Source organism: Prunus persica, chromosome G1, assembly GCF_000346465.2.
Source record: "Prunus persica cultivar Lovell chromosome G1, Prunus_persica_NCBIv2, whole genome shotgun sequence".
NCBI lineage: Eukaryota > Viridiplantae > Streptophyta > Magnoliopsida > Rosales > Rosaceae > Prunus > Prunus persica.
Window position 1 is genome coordinate 38860468 of NC_034009.1, and position 21786 is coordinate 38882253.

General features: G+C 37.1%; 2 protein-coding genes across 3 annotated transcripts; both read right to left on the reverse strand.

Annotated features, from left to right (window-relative positions):
- On the reverse strand, positions 208–4363 carry LOC18793772. Its single transcript, XM_020567635.1, has 13 exons — positions 4265–4363; positions 3826–3887; positions 3577–3664; positions 3440–3501; positions 3242–3359; positions 2572–3027; positions 1856–2443; positions 1524–1688; positions 1332–1439; positions 1154–1237; positions 796–970; positions 671–710; positions 208–558 (listed from the first exon to the last, which is right to left on the reverse strand). The coding sequence occupies exons 1-13, from the start codon at positions 4361–4363 to the stop codon at positions 408–410; spliced, it is 2196 nt and encodes a 731-aa protein (XP_020423224.1). The 3' UTR covers positions 208–407.
- Positions 9600–16747, reverse strand: LOC18793508. Of its 2 annotated transcripts, none has more exons than XM_020567627.1 (5): positions 16508–16747; positions 13559–16331; positions 11655–13403; positions 10889–11144; positions 9600–10778 (listed from the first exon to the last, which is right to left on the reverse strand). In XM_020567627.1, exons 2-5 carry the CDS (start codon positions 16262–16264, stop codon positions 10210–10212), a joined length of 5280 nt encoding a protein of 1759 aa, XP_020423216.1. In that variant the 5' UTR covers positions 16265–16331; positions 16508–16747; the 3' UTR covers positions 9600–10209. The 2 variants fall into 2 exon arrangements, with proteins under 2 accessions (XP_020423216.1, XP_020423214.1); XM_020567625.1 differs by having other exon boundaries at positions 13559–16348.

Consider the following 21786-nt stretch of genomic DNA (forward strand, 5'->3'; position numbering starts at 1 on the left):
AGCAAAACGAAGAGGCTCCTAACCTCATCTAAAAAGTGTATCCTAAACAATATAATGGCATAAGAGAGCATTTTTTATTTCCAAATACACAAGATTCAGCTCCAGTTGAGTAAAATATGATAGCGGCCTCATGCAAAATTAGAGAATCTTGGTCACAAAGGAACTATATATTAATAATATACAAATTAGTACAGCCATGGAAGAACATATTTGCTCATGGTAGCAAGATATTTACAAATCTTGAGAAAATGGCTTGGACCCCAGTGAAACTGTAGGATGTCTACAAAGTAGTATCTATATTTACTCATTACACTTGATGTTTAACCAGAAAGGATGCAGATCTTCCTCCTGAAAATGCTTGAAGGCCAAAAGAATTTTTAAACTTAATGGAAGAAATAATCTTTCATCTATCCAAATGGGTTTCCTCTCTTTGAAGAAAAAGTTTCTGAGTTGCTGGGTGCTGGGTATCTGATACTTGGTTGCTGAAATGGTTGCTGAGTTGTGCTTAAGGCGCCAAACACAGCTTCGCCCCTGCCAAAGCCACCGACTCCTTGTGGTCTGCAATGAGGATAGTGGCCGAAAAATTAAGAAATTATATTCATTGTCAGCTGAAATGGCTCGTAGCATGCAATGCGATACAAAAAACGATAACCAAGAACAAATCATTTACCTCACGTAATTATTTTGCAATTGCTGCCCCATGTAGGCACCTGAGATGATTATATTATTAGACATAAACAAAACAAGAAGCCAAGACAAGTTGACAAGAAACAGAAGATAACGAAATGAATTTACTAGGAGAGAATGCAGTTGCAAAGGAAGGCGAATGTGATGGCATCATGGATTCATTAGTTGGAGATTGAGGTGTCTTCAACTGCGAAAAATGAGTAGGAAGGCTGGAAGCATGCATCAAGCCTGGAGGTGCTGACACATGATGCAGAGCTCCTTGCAATGGTGCCATGGAAGGAAACTACAACAAAAATAATACTTGGAAGGTTCAAAATAACTATGATTTGAACTTTTATTTATTGAGAAGAAAAAGAATGCTCTTAAACATAAAAATAAAAATAAAAAAAGTCAACTAAGAGTACGAATTTTAAAAACTTCACAAAATTGAGAAAGAATAAGATGTCAGTTTGAATGTTGTGCATACATGTGTGGAATGTACTACACTTTTTTCTTCATTAAGATCAAACGGGTTTGTTGGTTTTGCTGGAGCAGGAAATGCAGGAGCAGGCTGTAAATGAAAATAACATATCAATAATCTGCGTACAGTAAGAAATCTTAACACAGAACATATTCAGCTTGATTCATTTTTATACATTATATACCGTTGTGTTAGGGTAATACTGCATGCTGTACCCCATTCCAGGAGCTGGAGCAGTATGCCAACCTGAAGCTTGTGCAGGGACTGATGAATACCTTGCAGAGAAAAGGTCCTGTAGAGAATTCAATATAAGATAATGACTAAGAAATTTTTTACAGAAAAAAGAAATATGAAACAACATAAGACAATTTGATACCACTGGAAGTTCCTTTCTCATACTAGCTCTTGTTTCCGCTGGAAAATATTCGGATCCAGCTCTACTGCCGGTATCTTCAGCTGGCTTTAAAGAAGATTGAGTTGATTTTTCAACAGGAATACTGAGAGATCTTTGTATGTTTGGTGCCAGTGCTAAAGTCCTTGACTGCAAATGTGTATATTAAGCAACAAAGTAAGAAAAAACCATAAACTACATAAGACATAAGAGAAAGCAGTATATTTACATTGAAGAATTTTCAGAATAATTCATAATCAGTGATTGCTAAACTGAATTTTCAATATTTAATAAGGAGGAAACGATATTTATCTTACCTCACCATTTGAAGCTCGAACCGGAGTATTTATATGTTGTGAACCGCTATCTGCAGTGAAGGATAGCTGCATACTTGGTGGCTGTTGCCCATTATTAACTTTTAGAGTGGTATCACCCCCACTAGGAGGAGGTAGAGCTAGCAAAGTACCTACATTAGCAGGTTGTTCTGGTACAGCGGTACTAGTTGATGTAGATGTAGAAGCAGTTAGAGCATCAAGTAATGTTGGCATCTGCTCTACAGGTGCAGCTGGGGCAGCACCACCTGCAGGCATGTTGCTTATACACAAAGTTGAGGGTGCAACGTCATTGCGTGGTGTCTCAGATGCATTAGTCGCAGGTACAGATGAGGGAGCTGACAATTCAAGTAGCAAAGACTCCAAAGGGTCTGGGTTTGGAACCTGAGATGCCTTCTCCTTTGAAGATGAATCAAATGAGGCCCAGTTGTTATCATTATTAGGTGGAGGTGTTTGCTGTGATTGTGAATTTGCTGCGGCATGTGGGGGGTCGGAATCAGTATTGAAATCAATCAAGCTTACTATTTTGTTTTCCGTCTCATTCCCATCCTGGCCATTGGCAGATTTGATTTTCTACAGAGGAAACCACAAACTATAAGTGCATATCTTTCTTGAAAACTGTCTACAGAGCCTATGAACCTACATAAAGAAAAACACCTATGCTCCAATCAAATATCCATCATAATGTAGCAGCAACTGACCTGATTAGGAGCAGAACCATCAGCATTCTTCTGATTTTCTGTAGAAATTTCACCAATCTGTAGAGGAGGCACATTCTGCGCTAGTTTCTCTTCAGTGGTGCGTGCAACAAGGGAACGAGACCTCTCCATGTTCTTCTTATTTTCAGTTGCCCTGCTTTGGACCTTGAATTCTCCACTTGAGGATCCATTGCGTCTGGTTTTTTCCTCCCGAATCCTGTTATCAACAATCTCAAAACGCAGAGGATTTCTCTTGACACCACCACTCCTTACATTTTCTTGAGAATATCGAGGACTTCTTCTTTCATCATAGTAATATCTTAAACTTCTGTCGGTACCTCTTTCACCTGGACTCATTCCTTGACTATAACTCCGTTCATGCATGTCGTCATCATGGAAGCTCCTAGATCCACCATGATATGAACCTACCTTCCTGCCTTCATCAGACTCCTCATTACTCTGTATAAAATGAACAAGAATCTTTAACTGGGGGCAATCAACAGAACTTACAAACAATCCATCATCACAAAACCAAAATGAGGTCTATGTTTGTAGTGCTTGCTGCTGCTGATATAGCGTGCAGATCAGGAATGGCCAAGCTCTCCGCAGACGAAAGTAGTAAAATATGAAATAAAATATTGTATGTGCAACCATTAATAAATGTGTAGCTCACCAATCGCAGCCTTGAGAGCTTGTTCATACTTCTCTCACCAGTGTAAACACTCCTCTCACCAGTGTATTTTCTATTCACGTAGACATGCTTGATAAAATCCCTGAGTCTATGAAGATTACTGGAGGAAAGTATGTGAATTAGAAAACATCTGGTATGAATTCATTAACCCATTAATAGAAGATAAATACGCTTAATCACCTGCCATCAGGGTAAGCATGGTACTGAGGATCCCATTCTTTAAAATAAATTTGTCTTGCTCGCTGTAAATGAAAATTTTAGTAAGAACCTGAACAGAACATATACATACAGAAAGACCAATGAGTATGCACGCTCACCTCATTCCCCCCTGCCTGCAGAGCACTAACTTCTTCTGCATTAAATTTAGCCATCGACACTGATTTCACTCGGTGAGTGAACTCCCGACTGAAGAATACGAAAAATCTTAATAGGTCAGCACTTGTAAAACACAAAATCAAAATGATGCCATGCAGAATTTATGCACATCACAACAAGAATAAAGAAAACTATAGAAAAGAAGGGTATCACGGAGAGGTAGTGAGTGTAAACCAGATAAGAATACTTACTGTACTCCACTACAATTTGTACACACAAAAGTCAAGAAGGTTGTACAAACATATTGTGGTCCCTGCACAAAGAATACATGTTAAGAATAATGTTGAACATTTGCTTGTAAGAGAAAACGTATGAAACCGCGCTTTCCACCAAAATATAATTAAATTTTTCACAAAAACATATATATTTCTCAAGTATCTTCTCATATATCTTTCGAAGCACAGTGCGTCTTGAATGCAATAAGAAATCTAACACATAATTAATCATGCATTTACAGAGTTCAAATGTTAATTTGCAGAAAATAACAAATTGAGGGTTTCGCTGCTTTCCCTGATATGCTGCAGATGAAGAACCGTTGTTGATGTTTTTAATTTCACTTGTATAAGGACCATATAACAATGAAGGACACACACCAAAGAGATAAGAAAATATGTAAAGAAGATGTCATACCAGACAATTGCAATTGATGCATCTTTTATTCTGAGGATGTTTCAAAAGAGTGCGAATTGTTCTTTCGATTTTCTCATCTTCCTTCAATCGATTACCCATTTCTCAGGAAATTATGTAACCTGAACAAAAAAGAATGGATAAATAATTATTCCCACACAAAAAAAGGTCATCTTTACTTTCTTCTCCAAAATTTCTCACCATCCAAAGGGAAAATTACAGGAGGAAACCAACCTGATTATATAACCAGTGCAGATTATATCGATTTCAGCATGCAGAAAAATTTGGCACCTCCTTCCATCCAAAAAATAGAAATGTCATCTTTCATAAATAATTCAAACATCATCTATAAAATGATTAGAAATGCATATTTTCTCTTTTTTCTTCAGAAAAAGAAAATTGAGAATAATCCTTCAACTATATGAATGCAATGTTTTACATGAATATGAATGTTCCCTGTCCTCTACTTTTCCCACATTTTCTCAGTAACCAAACAGACGGAAATGAAATAAAACCACTTGTTATCCATATCCGATCAAAATGAAGGAAAAGAGGACGACATTTACTCTACTTAGCTCAATTTTCTGAGCAAGCAAACAGAAAATTGCATGGGGAAACCAACCTGATTATATAACCAGTGTAACTTTTGTATGATCTATGCCTGCATCCACCGGCGTGCAGAAGAAACCCCAGAAATTGGCAACCGAGGGAGGAAGTGAAGATAATAAGCGTCGCAGAGAACCGACGGCTTAGAGTCGGACATTTGTGCAACGAAGTCGGTTAGAGAGAAAAAGAGAGAGAGGAGATAAAGAGGTCAAAGGGAGGGAGTGAAAGTTGCCGATTCGAACGGTTAAATTTACCGCTAAATAATAGTAGCCGTTGAATCTACGCTGATTCTTTTTTTTAGTAACAAAAACAACCGCCACTTCCTAATTAAACCATTCGTCGCTCGCTAATTATCAATTTCGAATAAATAAATAGCAGATGTGAGTTAGACCGCCCACCCCATTTCATGACAGGATGCCAGTGGGCCAAATGAATCTTTCAAGCTAGCCTCGACGGTATTATTTTTAGATGTGATGATGCATCAAAGAATGATGTCATACCAGTTTAGCAGTAAATTGAATAACAGACTTATTTTAGGTATTGTTCTTTCGAGAGTATATTATTTCCCTATATTATTATTATTGATGATATTAGTGATGGCGGTAGGAGTGAATAAGTTGTATAGTTTTCTTCGGTTTCCTTTCCGTTTCTATTTTTCTTCTAGGGATTGTGGGCGCTAGGCGCTATGCTGGTCTTTTTATTTATTTATTTATTAAAAGTATAGCCGCAATATTGTATACTGGCAGAACTTTTAAGTTATAATTTGTCAAAATTTAAAGAATAAAACAACTACATATTCTATTCGTATAGCTGCACGGCTATACAAAATCAATATTTATAAAATATAAACTAATGCAACTAGGACGATCCTTTTTTTTTATATATAAATTAAATAGTCTAGCCATTCAGCTGTACTACGATTTTACGCAAAAGGAAATAGTATAGCCGGGCGGCTATACTATCATTTTGCAATATAGCCGCACGGCTATACGCTGTTTTTTAATTTTTAAAAGAAATAGTATGGCCGTCCGGCTATACTCGATTTTTCCTAATTTTCTAATAAGCAAACGTTCAATACTCGTCTTGAACTGGTATGTACGTATTTTTCATATATAATACACGTATTTTTTTAACTGTTTTAATAATACGCACAAAATTCACGTCGTATACATATAATTCTCATATATTATTGAATACAGATAATATATATTAAATTATTTTATAGTAGCTGAACTTTTAACTTGTAATTTGCCAAAATTTTGGCGAATAAAATAATTACGTATTTTATTCTTATAGCCGTGTCTATGTGGCTATACGAAATCAATATCTATTAAGTATAAACTAATGCTACTAAGTGCCCGTTTAGCATTGCTTATTTGGGGTGATAAGTTATTTTAAAAAAAAAAATTGGGAAGCCCAGCCTATGTGATAAACTATGAGAAAATCACTTATTGTTAAAAATTGCTATGAGAGAGAGCTATAAGGAAAAGCAGCTAAGAGGCTCCGTCTTTCTTAATATATATATTTTTTAATTAAATAGTCTACCTTTGCGGCTATACAAGGCCTTTCAATTTTTTTTTAAGATATAGTCTAGCCGTACGGCTACACTTTGTTTTTTCTAATTTTTAAAAACCAATAGTATAGCCGCACGGCTATACTGGATTTCTTCCTAATTTTTTAATAAGCAAACGTACAAAACTTGTCTTGAACATGTACGTATGTAATTTTCATATATATATATACACGTATTTTTTTATAAAATTTTCAATGATACACACAAAATTAACATATTATACACATAATTCTCACATATTATTGAATACAAATAATATATATTAAAATATTGTATAGTGGCTGGACTATTAAGTTGTAATTTGCCAAAATTTTGGCGAATAAAACATGTATTTTATTCGCGCGGCTATATGAAATCAATATCTATAAAGTATAAACTAATGCAACTTAGAGGTCCTTTTTTCTTACTATTTTTTTAATTAAATAGAATAGCCGTGCGGCTATACTGTGCGCTTTATTTTTTTATTTTTTTTATAAAGAAATAGCATAGCCGGCCGGCTCTATGCTGATTTTTTTAATTTTTTTTAAAGAAATAGTATAGCCGTGCGGCTATACTCTGTTTTTCATTAAGAGAAATAGTACAGCCGTTTGGCTATACGCTTCTTTTAAATTTTAAAAGAAACAGTATAGCCGCACGGCATACCCTGTTTTTTAAAAAATTTGATTGTGCTTCATGGCGAATTTTTTTTAACAGAAACATCGGAAATTAAATTCAATGATGAATGAAAATATACCCCTACAAATCATATTCGTTAAGAATCACACCTCTCATATGCGAAAGTCCCTGTCGCTACCGTCCAAATCAAGTGTATCACCATTTTTGTTTTTGTTCAGAAAGAGCTAGAGAGAAGGGGATGAGGCGAAGAAGATGGATTGGGAGGAAGGAAGAAGAAGATGGATGGGCGGAGGGTTTGCCATGACAACTTTACGTCAAGAAGATGGATGGGCGGACCCTTTACATGAGAGAGATCAGAAATGCCAATACTTGTAATTTATTCGTGATACGTATGTGGAAATGTATGCATCCGCTTATGCACTGTAATTATGAAAAAGCCTCGAGACAATGATTGAAGAGAATGCTTCTGTTGCCAGCCAAATTTATACCAGCACAATTGCCAAAAGATAGCTTTCTTTGTTTCGATAAATCCATTTTGGCTGTGATAAACTTTTTTTTTTAAAAAAAAATTAAATTTATTTTAGAATTAAAAAAGATAATGGGTAATTGTGTTCCATAAAAATAGGATTCATTATCTGATTTTTTTAAATATTTTTTTAATATGAAAAAGTGTGAATTTATCATATTATCTTCATTTAATTAATAATTTTAATTCTTAATGTTTGGATTAATCAAGAGCATTTTCTGGTATTTTGAATGTTTCACCATTCTCTGCCTTTTGCTTTATATATCTAGATACATAATTGGCCCTTTATTCGGCTATTTGTATATAAATATATAGGGTTAATTTTTTTTTAGTCCTTAAATTTAGACCCGATTTATATTTGAGTACCTCAATTTCCAAAATGGTTCCCATGGGCCTTTTTTTTTTTTTTTTTTTAGAATGAGAATTCATTCATAAAACCACATACGTACAAAGAGTGACATGATACAGTGGCCTCGTTAAAACCTTTCAAGGACAACCTCATGGGACAAATCCCAGGAGAGGAAAGAGTACCACACACGTCATGTGCTAACATGAGAGTCCAATTCATGTCACTTTGGACCATTACAATAAAAGAACAAGTCAAAAACAAAACCTAACACAAAGACCTCTGACGAGAACCGCAACTAGAGACCAACACAGTAAACCCACATGAGAGAACCGCAGAAACCACAACTAGTAAACCCACAAGAGAGGACCGCAGAACATCCCAATTGTCAAAAAGAAGCCTTCTATGAGTAAAATCATAGTCATTTGACACCTATATAAACTGTAAGTCATACTATAGTAGAAACCAGGAGAGAACACGAAGGACGAACACAGAAACAACAATAAAATGACCCATGAGAACCACTCCATTTCAACTCAAAATCTGATAAAGAAAACCTCATATGACCAAGCATAGTTCTTCGGTCGGCACAGAGTAAAGAAGAGCACCACATCCCAACAACTACCACCAGCGTCGCTGCTGCCGCCACCGTTAAAACAGAGACAAAACATTAGCCACCAGGTATTATAACTCTCCTAAAGAGAGACACAATCCAGCGTCACTACTGTCGCCGCCGCCGAGACAAAGACAACACCAGCCACCTAAAACACTGCAAAAACAACCAAACAAAACAAACAGACAAACAGACTTAGATCCAAACAGATCTAGACTATCTGGGGAGAGGAAGAGGAGGAGAAGAGGGGATAAGAGGAAAGGAAAAATATGGAAGAAAAAGATGGGGAGATGAGGAGAGGAAGGGGAAGATGGGCGGAGAGGAGGAGGGGCAGTGGCCACCTCCCCTGCTAGCTTCCTCGCAGTTGGTTGTCAGCAAGGAGAAAGGGGATCAGAGTGCGGCTAGGGTTTCAATCCAGTTCCCGTGGTCCTTTAACTTTAGTTTCGTTATGACAAATGGTTATGCCGTCAATTTTGTTAACTTTTTTGTTAAATGCATGGGCAAAATAGTATTTTTGTATCAAAATTGATTAAAATATAAATTAAAAATTAAAAAATTAAAAATAAACTCTCTCTCTCCTCCTCTATCCTGATTTCTAACCCACCCAAACTTTATTATTATTTTTTGTTGTTTTTTTATTTGATTTTCTTTTATTGTTATTTTAAAGATATAATTTTTATTCATTTTTTTTGTTTTAATATAAAAATATCATTTTGTCCCTGTATTTAACAAAAAAAAAGTTAACAAAATTATCAACAGGACCATTTGTCCAAACGAAATTAAAGTTAAAGGACCACAGGAACCATTTTGAAAATTGAGGTACTCTAATCCAAATCGGGTCAAAATCCAAGGACTAATAAAACGATTAACCCTAAAAATATATGTTCAATTCTTTGTTCGAGCGATGATGCCCAAGTCTTTTCACATGCAAGAAGAGTAAGATTGTAGAGTTTTACAAACTAGTGTAAAAAAAAAGTTCATGACTATTTCAGACATTTCCCCAATAATCTTAATGAAAAAAGTGTTTACGTTTGGTTTCCAAACGGTGTAATTCATGAGTCTGTTGAATCAGGTTGTCGCGTATTATGTAAAGCAAGCTGAGTGTTCCACAGCAAAAGGCAATCATTCCTTTTTCTTTTTCTTTCTTTTTTTTCCCAAGTGGAGTGTTATTTGGACAAACTGCTCCGTTTAATACCGAACACTTAAAACACTGAGAGGGGGGTTAAGGGGGACAAAGAACAAAGGACAAGGAAAAAGATCTGTACAATGAGATTGGCAGCCAAAAATTTCATATACCCCTCCCCCTCTCCCTCCCTAACCTGCAGGATCAGTACAAAGATTGCACTGATTTGAACCGAGTAGACAGACCTCGAGCTGGTAAAAAAAAATCTCGCTAGTAGAAGAATCAGGGGCGTTGCTGGTGTCGTTGGAGCAATGATTTTCTTCCCCACTTATACTGCTCATGGCTCTCATGTTAGAATTTCTCTATCGTATCTGCGTAAAAAAAACGGAAAAAAAGCCACCACTATCGACAAAGTAGAACCGGACTGACTGATTCCACCAAAAACATTGTCGAGTCTAAGAGTAGTTCTCTTTAGGCTGCCTGCACAACAGCAAGCTGAGGGATTTGGCATTTCAATTCTGTCATCTCATGTTTAATTTTGATGTTCTACCCTTCGCTATCAGAGTCCTCGGAAGAACCTTTGATTGCTTCTGCAGTCATGAGAGAAACCACGGCCTTGTGAATTGCTAGATCTGCTCTGTAAAACAATTTCTGAGCTTTCTCTCTCTTGAGCCTAGCAACGTTATGTGCATGCTGAGCGGCACCAGATGCATCACGCAGTCTGAACTCATCGAGATCAGGACCATCCAACAATCCCATGTCATGCCTCTGAGGCCCATCTGTTTGATAATAACGCTGGCTTGACCAATCAGGGAAGCCCGTATTCCATCGCTGAACTCCATTTCTGTTTCCTACCACTCTGTGACTGTAAGGAGACACCATCTGGGGTTCAACAGGTGATACCGTCCTTCCAAATTTCTTTGACTTGCTTCTGTGAATTCTATGTAGATGATTCCTCTCAAACCCATCATTGCTAATCAAGATGTTAGTTGCATCCCTTGGTGAAAATACCCTAGGTGATGTCTGAGACAATGGGGAATCGTCTAAAGAGTCATAGTTGTGGCCTGGATATACAACTTTTTCGTCACCAAAAGCAAACCCATTTGATCTTCTTCCTGAGGGAATAAACAAAACCCAATAAAAAAGATGCTTGCAAAAGAAATTAGTCAAAATTTGTATTTAGGGAAAAGATTTTGATTGAAATACCAGGGGTAAAGAAAATTACCAATAGCATGGAAACCATCCTGATCTCCTAACATGCCACTGCTATGTCCAGAAACTGAAAATCTCTTCTGTGACCGTTGTTTTGATCCCTTGTTGGGAACTTCCAGGCCCCGTGGTTTCAGACAAAAAGCAAACATTGGTGGCTTCTCAACTGATGCAGCTTTCTCGTGGCATCCATTGGGGAGGATGGTATTGGTTTTGATCATAGCTTGCTCCCATTCTCTCACTTGTTGTTGATACCTTTCCCATGCAGATGGCTGTAAATAAAAAATAAAAAAATTTGTAAAGCATTCAAATGAACAAACAAAAGGCAGATGGCTTTTCCACAATGAAAATAAAAATTCAAGGGTGACCAGGAATTAATAGATATAACTATAAGCATCCCACCCCATGAATTACAGGCTACATAATAAAATCACCCTGTCAAGATCCTAAATGTGGGTTCAAAAATTACATGGTTACTACCACAGGGAAAACTGAGTATTCTCAATAAAGAAAATTACTAAAAGCTTTTAAGCAAGAATATGATCTGATGAATGTCAACTTCTCCCTAAACAGGTTCATCTTATTATAATAATGGTGGATACTGTTTACAGAGTTTGGCACAGGAACCAAGCAGGAGTTAAATTGGCTGTGAGAAGTACATTCCCAACCATAGAAGAAAACTTGTAACTAATGCAGAGATGAAATGTAGATGAGTGTCCCATTATTCTAAACTACCTAAAAGGTATAGCTATCACATAAAATAAATAACATTCAGAAAGTACCTGGAGATGTCGGATTAAAGGCATTCCCTTCCTTAGCCTTTTCCCTCGCCAATGTTCGTAAATGGTTTTAATCACATCCATGGGACCAACTACAGCCACGAACTCTTCTATTTCTTCATATGTGAACTGATCACACTGTTGAGCATACGCAGCCTTCTCAAACATGTCCATTGTCTTTTCAAACATCTCCTCGTCGATCTCTATAGAACTACTGTTGTCAACTTCTGAAGAATTTTGAAACTTCATGATCCACTGCTCATCATCACTATCCATGTCATACAAGACCCGAGATGGATCCAAAGCCATCTCAACATCTGTTTCTGTCTGCCGGAAATACTTCGTAGAACTGCGAAGAAACGATATTTCTGCTCCATTATCATCACTTTCTTCAATTAAGCGGACACCAGGAATAGGAATGTTTTTTACCAAAGCAGAACGAATATTCCGATTGTAACACTCTTCATGCATCTCCCTGAAAAGTGCCCACTGGCTCCTATCTGGAAACTCCAAGATCCAATCCTTTCCTCCCTTCCACATCATAGCATGAGTATAGCGGTTTGTCGACCCAGGCTGCAAAAATTGATGTGCCTTGTATGAATACTTTGTAGTCCCTGATATTTTCACAGCAAGCTTCCACTCATTATGATCAAAAAGCTCTAATACTATATGTGCCCCACATTCCCTCCACCCTCTGTCACTGCCATTGATTAACACATTTGCTTCGCAGGATAACTGCTCCAAGTTTCTTTGGGAACCTCTAGAAACGTCTGATAACCTCTTCTCATTAGCCCTCCTAATTCGTTTAGGAGGAATCCCTTTCTGAAGGTTTCTTTGCTTCGAGCTAAAATCAAAACCTCCATAAGGCAATGTGTATGAGACCTGAGTTCGGGGCTTCTTTGGTCCATTGCCAAAACCATTATGGAAAAGGTCAGCCTTTCCATCAGACCAACCGTGTGAGAGGGATCCAAATGATGATGAACTATTTCTACTTCGGTGCCATGTACTTCTAGGAGCCGTGGGGTTAGGGCTAGGGATAATGCTACCACTCATATTCCAAGAACAATCTGTAGGCTGTTGAGCACTTTGCACCTCCCCATCCACAGGCTTCTCAAATCGGTCAAATGATGGGATCTCGACAGTGAGACCATTCAAAAAAGACTGGGAATCAGTGTCAGACTTCTCTTTGCCAACCAAATGCTTTGGTGATAAAGAACATTGATCTGACTCTGGATGGTGGACAACTGCATCAGTTCCTGTCTTTTCAGGGACCTCAGTACCAGTGGAGGATCCAGCAACACTAAGAACGCCATTTTGGTAATGCTGAGATGACTTTGTCCAACCTCCATTGCATAGAGCAAGAGCAGTTTCTGTTTCTGGTTTGGAAAAGGAGTGATCAGAAGTAGCATTACCTGGTGATGCCTTTAAATTGTTCTCATGAGTAATTTTTGAACCTCTGTTAAAAAAGTCCTCCACACTAGAACAGTCAACTGCCAACATACTGCCAGAGTTTCCTAAAAGCTCCACTGAATCAGGGTCCCGAAAGCATATATTAGCAACACAATGCTCCATAAGCAGCTTAAGATGCAAACTAAGGAAGAAAGTAGGTGCAGCAGTAAAAGATAGGGCGAGTGGAGGAAGTTTTCTGGGAAGCTCATCAGAATGAGAAGTAGAATGACTGATATTTACAAAAGTAGATTCCCTGGAACCACCCATGAAGTTAATGCCCTGCCTGGACCTCCTCCGTGTACCCTGGTTGGTGGAAAAACTATATAAGTAAATGCCTTCATAATACAAATACATTGATGAACAATATAATTATCTACACAGGGTGGAAGACTAGGAAAAAAAATTCAGTTAAAACCAAAAATTGTTTTCGGAATATGTAGAGAACATAAGACAAATACCTTGACAGAGGAGGGACGCCCACAAAGAGACATAAAAGGTGACTGATTTGTTCCATTTTGAAGTGCTTGAATACTATCGTAGGTGCATTCAGACAGAGGCAGTTTCTTGGTGAGCAAACAATGGCTCCTAACTTTTGAGTCTAGGTACTTCCACTTTGACTTTTTCACTTGAGAGAAGTTGTAGACTGCAAACACAAGTTGCTTCCGAAGAAGCTGAACACAAGAGAACTTGAACCTGATTGAAGTTACTGGTAACTGGAAATCCAGAAACTTCCCCTGTTCAATAGGGTGATGAAATAATGCCAGGACAAGAAAAACAAAGGCCACAGCCTGCTCCAAGCAACCTTCAAACAAGAGAAACCTCAGCCCAACTACATTATCAACAAAAAGCATCTCCAAATAAACCTTTGGCCATGTGATCACCACTGTACCATACCGATGCAGCATTGCAGCATGAAACAACGAAAATTCTACTCCAAAAGAATCATTAATAGTTGAATGCATCGGAACGCCTAACTCAAAAGTAACTTTCCCTGCTTCTGTCCGAGGAAGAGTCAACTTTAGCAACCCTGCATCATCAATATACCACAATGGCCCATTGGCATCCAACCTTCTCACAAAATCATATGGCTCTTCCAAATCCCCAATCTCCTTAACAGGAACAAAAGAAGTAATGGAACCAAGTTCACTCACGTAGGCATGATTGCCCTTGGATGTGTGAGACAATACAGACCCAGTTTTGCGCCGCCTCCGAAAATAAACAATAGGCATTTTGCTATCTCTGGGGCAAGTGCTGCCTTGTGAGGTAGGCTTTTCTTGCCTCAAAACATCAGATGATCTGCCAGAATTATGAGAAGTTCTAATTTTATCCCTTCTAAATGAACCATCACCCAGAGATCCATGTAACATGACATCTTCATCAGACAACGGTGGCTTTAAAGATAGACCTGATGTTTTTTGCTTCTTTACAGCACAGGAAGGAGACTTGACCCTACGGTTAGATCGCGCCAACCATGAAATAATGGGTTCAGTGTCCATATAGCTGCCCATGCAGCTATCATCCTCCGAAGTCAACTCTCTCTTTTTCTTTTCTTTTCTGGGTTTCAAGTTTCCTTTTCTCTCAACAGAACTTCTATTCCGCTGTGTTGATTTTTTCCGTTCTATCTTACCAGGAACTTCACTAGGAAGTAGCAAGAGCTTGAACCTCTCATTTTGAAGGTCAATCCATTCTTCATCACGGTCATCGTATTTAACATGATGAAGTTTTTTTTCCTTGTCATAGTCATTCACAAGGCCGTAGTACCAAGTTTGGTCCAAGGGCCAGAAGACTTTGATTCTCCGGTTCGTTACCCAGTAAGCATCCAAGTTCCCCAAAAAAACTTCATAGAAATGGCGCCTTTTCCGCGAATGTCCCTTTTCTTTGTGCTGTTTCCTCGGCCTCAACACTCTACCAGAATTATCAACCGAAGGAGATTCTGACCCAGAAATAGACTTTGACCTACGACTATCAAAATCCTGACCAGAAGATAGCAGAAAAGACAATCCATTCGCAGATTCCAATGCAGAAGCCTTGTTGTTTGAAGAAAACCCAGTACAGCTTGGATCAAACCTCGATGAAAGCATCCTTGCTGCATTCTCTTCAAGATTCTCCTCATCGTCCTCTTGTAAATCATGGCAACTTTTTGTAGAACTATCAACCAATGGATCAGCTTCCTTTGCAGCACTTTTACTACCACATGCTAAATCCTTCCTCTTCCTGCGACTCCTCCGATTCTCCTCATTGTCTTCTTGTGAATCATGGCATGTTTTTGTAGAACTATCGACCAAAGGCTCAGCTTCCTTTGCAGCAATTTTACTATCACGTGCCAAATCCTTCCTTTTCCTCCGATTCCTCCGATTCCTCCGATTCTCCTCATTGTCTTCTTGTGAATCATGGCATGTTTTTGTGGAACTATCGACCAAAGGCTCAGCTTCCTTTGCAGCAATTTTACTATCACATGCCAAATCCTTCCTTTTCCTACGATTCCTCCGTGACTTTTTCAAAGATGAATCCCCATTGCTTACAACCGAGTGACTTGTATGAACACCTTCCTTATCAGCATGTGGTGCTGAATTCAACTCACTATCTATGTTTTCCTTAAAATCATCACGACCCTTCTTTCTTTTAACATTCAACAACTCATCTTGAGTCCCTAAATCATCAACATTTAACTTAGCTATCTGATGATTCTGATCAACAAGACCTACTTTACCAGCAGACTGATCTGGCAGCTTCAGTACCTGACCACCTTCAAATTTCTTTCGGCCCACAAAACCCCGTTTACGCCTAGGGATTTGAATAACATTATTACCCAAACTAAGTGATGAAACGCCATTAAACCCACTACCGCTATCCAATATCTGGCTCGACCCACATTTCACCGCCTCTGGGTCATGTGAACCAGAATTCAACCCACTATGATACACTTCATCTAAACTCTTCTTGCTACTAGTATTAACATTCTTCAAACTACTGAGAGACACCTCTTTCCTACTCTTCTTCTTCTTGTCCCTGTTCTCATCACCATCCTCTGCACTACCTTTTCTCTTCAAGCTCTTGGTTGGGACCTCTTTTGTAGTCCTGGATTTGTACAAACTCTTAAGATCCAAAGATCTCGATTTCCTGGGAATTTCAGTGCCATGTGAGTTCTCTATTCTATTTTCCATCAACAATCCCTCAATCCAAGCACCCAAACCGAGAAAACCCAATTTTCACATTCCATCATACATGCCCCTACACAGTTTTCAGATCTGTTACAGCAAAAGCAAGGCAAAAATTACAAAAGTCCCCCAAATAAAACCCAAAAACCAAGCGATCACACCCTATTCCCCCACGCATTGAGATCATTTCCGAAAAAACGTTAAAATTTTCATAAAAATTCAAAATAATAAACTCAATCACAAGCGTACCTTAACCGTAATACAACGAATCATCGGTTCCCCAAAAGAATTGAGAAAATCATGAACGCGAAGCATCAACTAGGGTTCGATTCCTGACCTCCTGATTTGAAACCCTAATGTAATTCCCCAATTTTCGAATTTAATTTTCGATAATTGTTGAAATTTCAGCTTTTTTTTTCACCGTAAGAGACGGGACGAGAGCTAGGGTTTCTTCGGTTCCACGAGAGTAAGGGTTTTGATCGAAAATAACGAAAAAAATGAAAACAAAATGGAAAATAGCGAATCCTTTGGATAATACCACGTGGCGATATCTGGAACGTCCGATTGGTAAGTCGATGTGGGGAACTCAATTCCTCCGCTTCATTTTGTACCATAGTCGGCTAGAGCTTAACAATTTCGTGCCAAATAAGCTGAAAATGGACGGTCAGATTTCATATAAAAAAACGAACGGTTCAGATTGGATAAATATTCATAATTTTTTGAAAAATAGTAATTAATGAAAAGAGTTGGTTTGCGGTACTTAAAACTCGGCCTCATTGTACGTGAAATATCGGGAATGCCATTGCGTTTGAGAAATGAGGCGCCAGAAAGGAAACATAAACTCGCTTTAAGGAAGCGACACGTGGTGGGTAATGAGCTTGGGTCTATCAAAAGAGCTTGGAGGAGCGCGTGAGCACAGTGTTGAAGCGGGCGTTTCTAGCAGTGCCCGGAAGCCAATATAACCGCACGCAGTGACGTGGTCAAAGGAAACAAACGAATTAAGTAGGTACAGGGAAGCAGCGAGCAGTTATTGTCTACGTCGCGCTCTAATTACTGGGTGTTGAAACCGATCGCATATGCGTATCATGTGAATATGACCCACCGGCCTAAAGTTTCCTTCATTGGGAAGGAAGAAATGCGATGTGTAACATGTAAAAACGATTCATGGCCTAAATTTTTTTGATAAGGGTTGTGCAATAATTTGGACAAATTTAATGAGGTCTAAAGTTGAATGTGAAATATTTTGATGAGCATTAGGTGTGAGGTGCATAAAGTATGAATTGTTTGCATGCGTTTTGAATTTTTTATTATTGTTTTAAATGAAAATGGTGAGAATTATGCTTAAGGTAAAAATTGATATTCATAACTTGTAGAAAAGAAAGTTTAATTATATGTTGACAACAACAATAGTGCTAAGTTTATCAATTTTGTTCATTAAACTATATTCTTATAAAATTTATAGTATGTCTAGATTTGAAGAAACGATAAATTGTTGCATTATTTTTGTAAGCAAAATTTGATGATTGTACCAACATTGAAACACAAATTGTTTTTCTTGTGCGATCAAACTTTTGTCAAGTTAGTCATATCAAAACTACATTTTACATTACCAAATACCAACTCAAAAAACAAGGTTCTTCGATGATTCTCATAAGTCATGTCAAATTGAAATTTCATAACTCGATTAAATGCAACCAATGATGGTTTTAAATTTCGTGATTTGTAATATAATCTAGGGTTATTCGCAGCAATGGTCCCTCAACTATACCCATAGTTACATTTAGGTCATTGAACTCAATTATTAGTTGCAGACGTCACTCAATTAGGTGTTGTGTTGCACCATTAGTCCTTCCGTCAAATTCTGTTAAATTTTTTTGTCAAAAGTAAGGATAAATTCGAAAATTCATTCACAACCCTCCCCTTCCTCCACAACCCTTCATTGCTGCAACCCAATCTTTGCCGACACCAAAAAATTCAATTAAAAAGATGCCGCACAGCAACAAGAATATTTTCAAATATTCATAATAAATACCTTCAGACCAGCAAACAGATTCAAGATCTCTCATTTTACCTTCAGACCAATCCTTCTCCTAAATCACATCGGTCTTCCATAATCTTCGAACCCAATTCAAATACACCAATTTAAAACCCGACCCTTTTGCAAGAGCCGAGCCACTAAATCTAACTCATGGGTGCTAAAAATTGTAGACTTTTGAAACAAAAATGAACAAGGGTAAGTGCTGAAATGATTAATCTTTGGACCTCCCCGAGGGAGCAAACAATAATGGAAGGTTGAACCATAGGTTCGGCACAAGAGGAATCTTTTTTAGACTCGGTTCGCTGTCAGTTTGCAAACCATCGAGAGGTTGAGATGGAAGAGGGGTTGGTAGGTTAGGGTTTTGAAGTTTTGTGTAGAAGATTTGTGAGAATTTTTATTATTTGATATTCAATTTAAATTTCTGAATTTATAAATTTACAAATTTTGAAGTTGTGGAGGATAGGGAGGGTTGTGGATAAATTTTCGAATTTACCCTCACTTTTGACAGAAAATTTAACAAAACTTGACGGAAGGACTACTGGTGCAACAAAACACATATTTGAGTGACCTCTGCAAATAATAATTGAATTCAATGACCCATATGTAACTACGGGTATAGTTGAGGGATCATTGCTGCGAATAACCCTATAATCTAGGTTTTGGCAATATCTTTATTCATACTCTTTAATGAAGGGTTTTCTACTGCTGCAGATGTAAAGTTTCTTATTAATTAACTTTTGTGAAATGCTCTATTTTGTGAAAAATGGTCTCATATTCTAAAATTAACTTAGAGGGATGGAGATTCGAACTCAGATGTAGAGTGGGAAACACATCTGTTCTAGTCAACTTGGCTAAGGGCTAGTTTGGAATTCTGTCACTTAAAAAAAAAAGTTGTGTATTATGTGCTTTGAAAATAATTAGTTGTAAAGTAAAGTAGCTCCATGTTTTTAGTAAACAATTTTTTAAAGTGTTATTAGCACAAAAAGCAATGTCAAAACAGTTTGGTAAATTTTAATATAAAATTATTATAACTATGAATAATGACTAAAATAGACATGATATTGAAGTATTATGTGCTAATCATGTGGTGGTGTTTGGGCCTAATTTGGCACAGATGGTGGTGGTTATGAAGGTGAAGGTGGTGGTTATGGTATTGGTGGTGGTGGGGATGGTGGTTGTGGAGGTAGAGGTGGTGGTGGTGGTGGTGGTAGTGGTTATGGTAGTGGTCGTGGCGGAGGAGGTGGTGAAGGTGGTGGAGTTGGATGTGGAGGTGAAGGTAGTGTCATTTTTAAAAATGAATTATGGTATTTTGGGAATTAAAAAAAATCATTACATGCTCATCTCTACTTATTTTGAAAGCAGCTTTGAAAAGCAACACATAACCTGCTTTTAAAACATGCTGTCAAAAGGCCACTGTTTTTTTTTTTTTGAGAAATCTATGATTGCATTCATAATTCAGCCAAAAAAGTCATTAGCCACAAAGGGCCAATACAAACTAGCTACAAAAGGGCCATTACAATAAAAAGCGGTCTAATATCAAAATTAAGAAAATTAGGTATGTCTCCACTAACGATCAGGCAAGATCGAAGAAATTTTGGTATAGGCATTCCAACTAAGATTGCAAATTTAGAATAATAAAAAAGAGATAAAGCTTGAAAAAACTAAATCATAATAATACAAATCAAACTCTCACCGATGAGAGATGAAAAGCTCTCACAAAGGAGAGATGAAAAACTTTCACAAAAGGAGAGGTGAAAACTACACAGAGAACCCAAAGAGTCTCTGCAACTTATTCCAAACATAAAAAAATTGCAAAAAAGATGGTGGTGGAGATCCGAAGCCGAAATGCAGGTGAAGATCCGACGCTGAGCCGCAACTGCATATAATGGTTGAATGAAAATCATAACAAAACTAAGACAAATATGGAAAACCCTTTATCTCTGAAAATGGGAGAAGAGATGAAAGGAGGAAGAGAGGAAGAGAAGAGGGGAGAGGGGGGAAGAGCAATGGCTTCCTCCCCCTTCAAAGTGGAAAAGGCTCAAAGAATGTTTTTTTGGGAGAAAGGGGGCTAGGGTTTGCACAATTGGTTTGCTTAACCCTTATCAGTCATCGAGGCTAAGTGGAGATGTTTGCATTTCTCCAATGTTTTAAAAATAAGCAGGATATTTTATTTTTACCAAATACCTTAAATTGCTTAACTTTAAAGAAAGCATATTTTTGGCATAAAAAAAAAATATTCCCAAAGGAGGCCTAAACCTATGTCTGCAAACATGTCATATTTTGTTGCATGAAATTTCTCTATTGTATATATGGTGAAATAAGTTTCGCCAATATGGGGGTTCGAATATGAGACAATGGTATACAAGTCAATACCTTTTCTCACTCGGCTATACTCCATTTTTTTTTGGCCAAAGGTAGTACAATATAAATCAATAAAGTAATGTGACTATAAAAACCATAGTTTAAGATATCAATAATATCAACGAAATATTCAGTATATTATCGTTTTTTCGAGTCACAGATATTTCAGAATGTATTCATATACATATTGTATAAATATCGATAATGTTGAAAAATATTAATGTCGATAATTTCGCTTACACTTCAACAATATTTTGTCAAAATATCGCTATAATATCAAAAATATCAAAAATATCGATGTAATGGAAAAAAGTGAAAAAAACATAAAGCACACGCAAAGGGGATTCAAACCTTTGCCATTTCACTCCTCCAACATCTTAACCACCATATTTCTTATGTTTTTGTGATAATATGCTGAAATATGTATATTTATATTGTTTTGTTTCCCTACAAGAATTAGATTTTCACATAAGAATGTGAGTCTTTAACTTTTCCTTTTGGGATGGAATTGAGCGGCTCATAGAAAGAATCTGAGACCCAATCTTCAAATGATTTTGCTTATGGACAATGTCAATAAATCTCGGATCCATAGGTGACATGTTAACAATTACATGCAAAACTATTTTGGGGATTTATCATTTGATGACTACTCTTCGCAATACACTTACTCTACACATAGAGATATAGTGAAAAATTTGAACCTCATAGGAACTCTATGTGGTACTAAGTCACTCATGTATCTTATCATACAATGTATAAAGTGTAAAATATTATAGTAAATTATTATATATAAATGATTATAGTGTGTTTAATTTTTTTCATTAATTACTATATATTTTCTACACTCACAATGTTTGTCAGTTCGCTATGTAATCATTAAATCAATTAAACCCATCATGTAATGCATTTCCTTCCAATTTTTTATAATAAACTAATAGATAATTGACTAAATAAACATCCTCCAAAATTTCAATAAAAATTTTCAAGTTTTTCTAACAATTTTCGTGGTTTTTATTCAATTGTTATATATCCCGATATTTCCATAGAAAATTTCTTGTTTTTAGATTACCGATATCTTCAATACCATCGATATTTTAGACCTTGGTAAAAATAACATCTCACTACACCC

Excerpts from the sequence above, each read along its gene's own strand:
- LOC18793772 (XM_020567635.1), bottom strand. The coding sequence starts at position 4,363 with ATGGGTAATCGATTGAAGGAAGATGAGAAAATCGAAAGAACAATTCGC. Across the intron at positions 1,689-1,855 it reads TTCGAGCTTCAAATGGTGAG|TCAAGGACTTTAGCACTGGC; the intron begins GTAAGATAAATA and ends ACACATTTGCAG. Across the intron at positions 971-1,153 it reads GTGTAGTACATTCCACACAT|TTTCCTTCCATGGCACCATT; the intron begins GTATGCACAACA and ends TTTTTGTTGTAG.
- LOC18793508 (XM_020567627.1), bottom strand. The coding sequence starts at position 16,264 with ATGGAAAATAGAATAGAGAACTCACATGGCACTGAAATTCCCAGGAAA. Across the intron at positions 13,404-13,558 it reads GGCGTCCCTCCTCTGTCAAG|GGTACACGGAGGAGGTCCAG; the intron begins GTATTTGTCTTA and ends TCCACCAACCAG. Across the intron at positions 10,779-10,888 it reads GGATGGTTTCCATGCTATTG|GAAGAAGATCAAATGGGTTT; the intron begins GTAATTTTCTTT and ends TTATTCCCTCAG.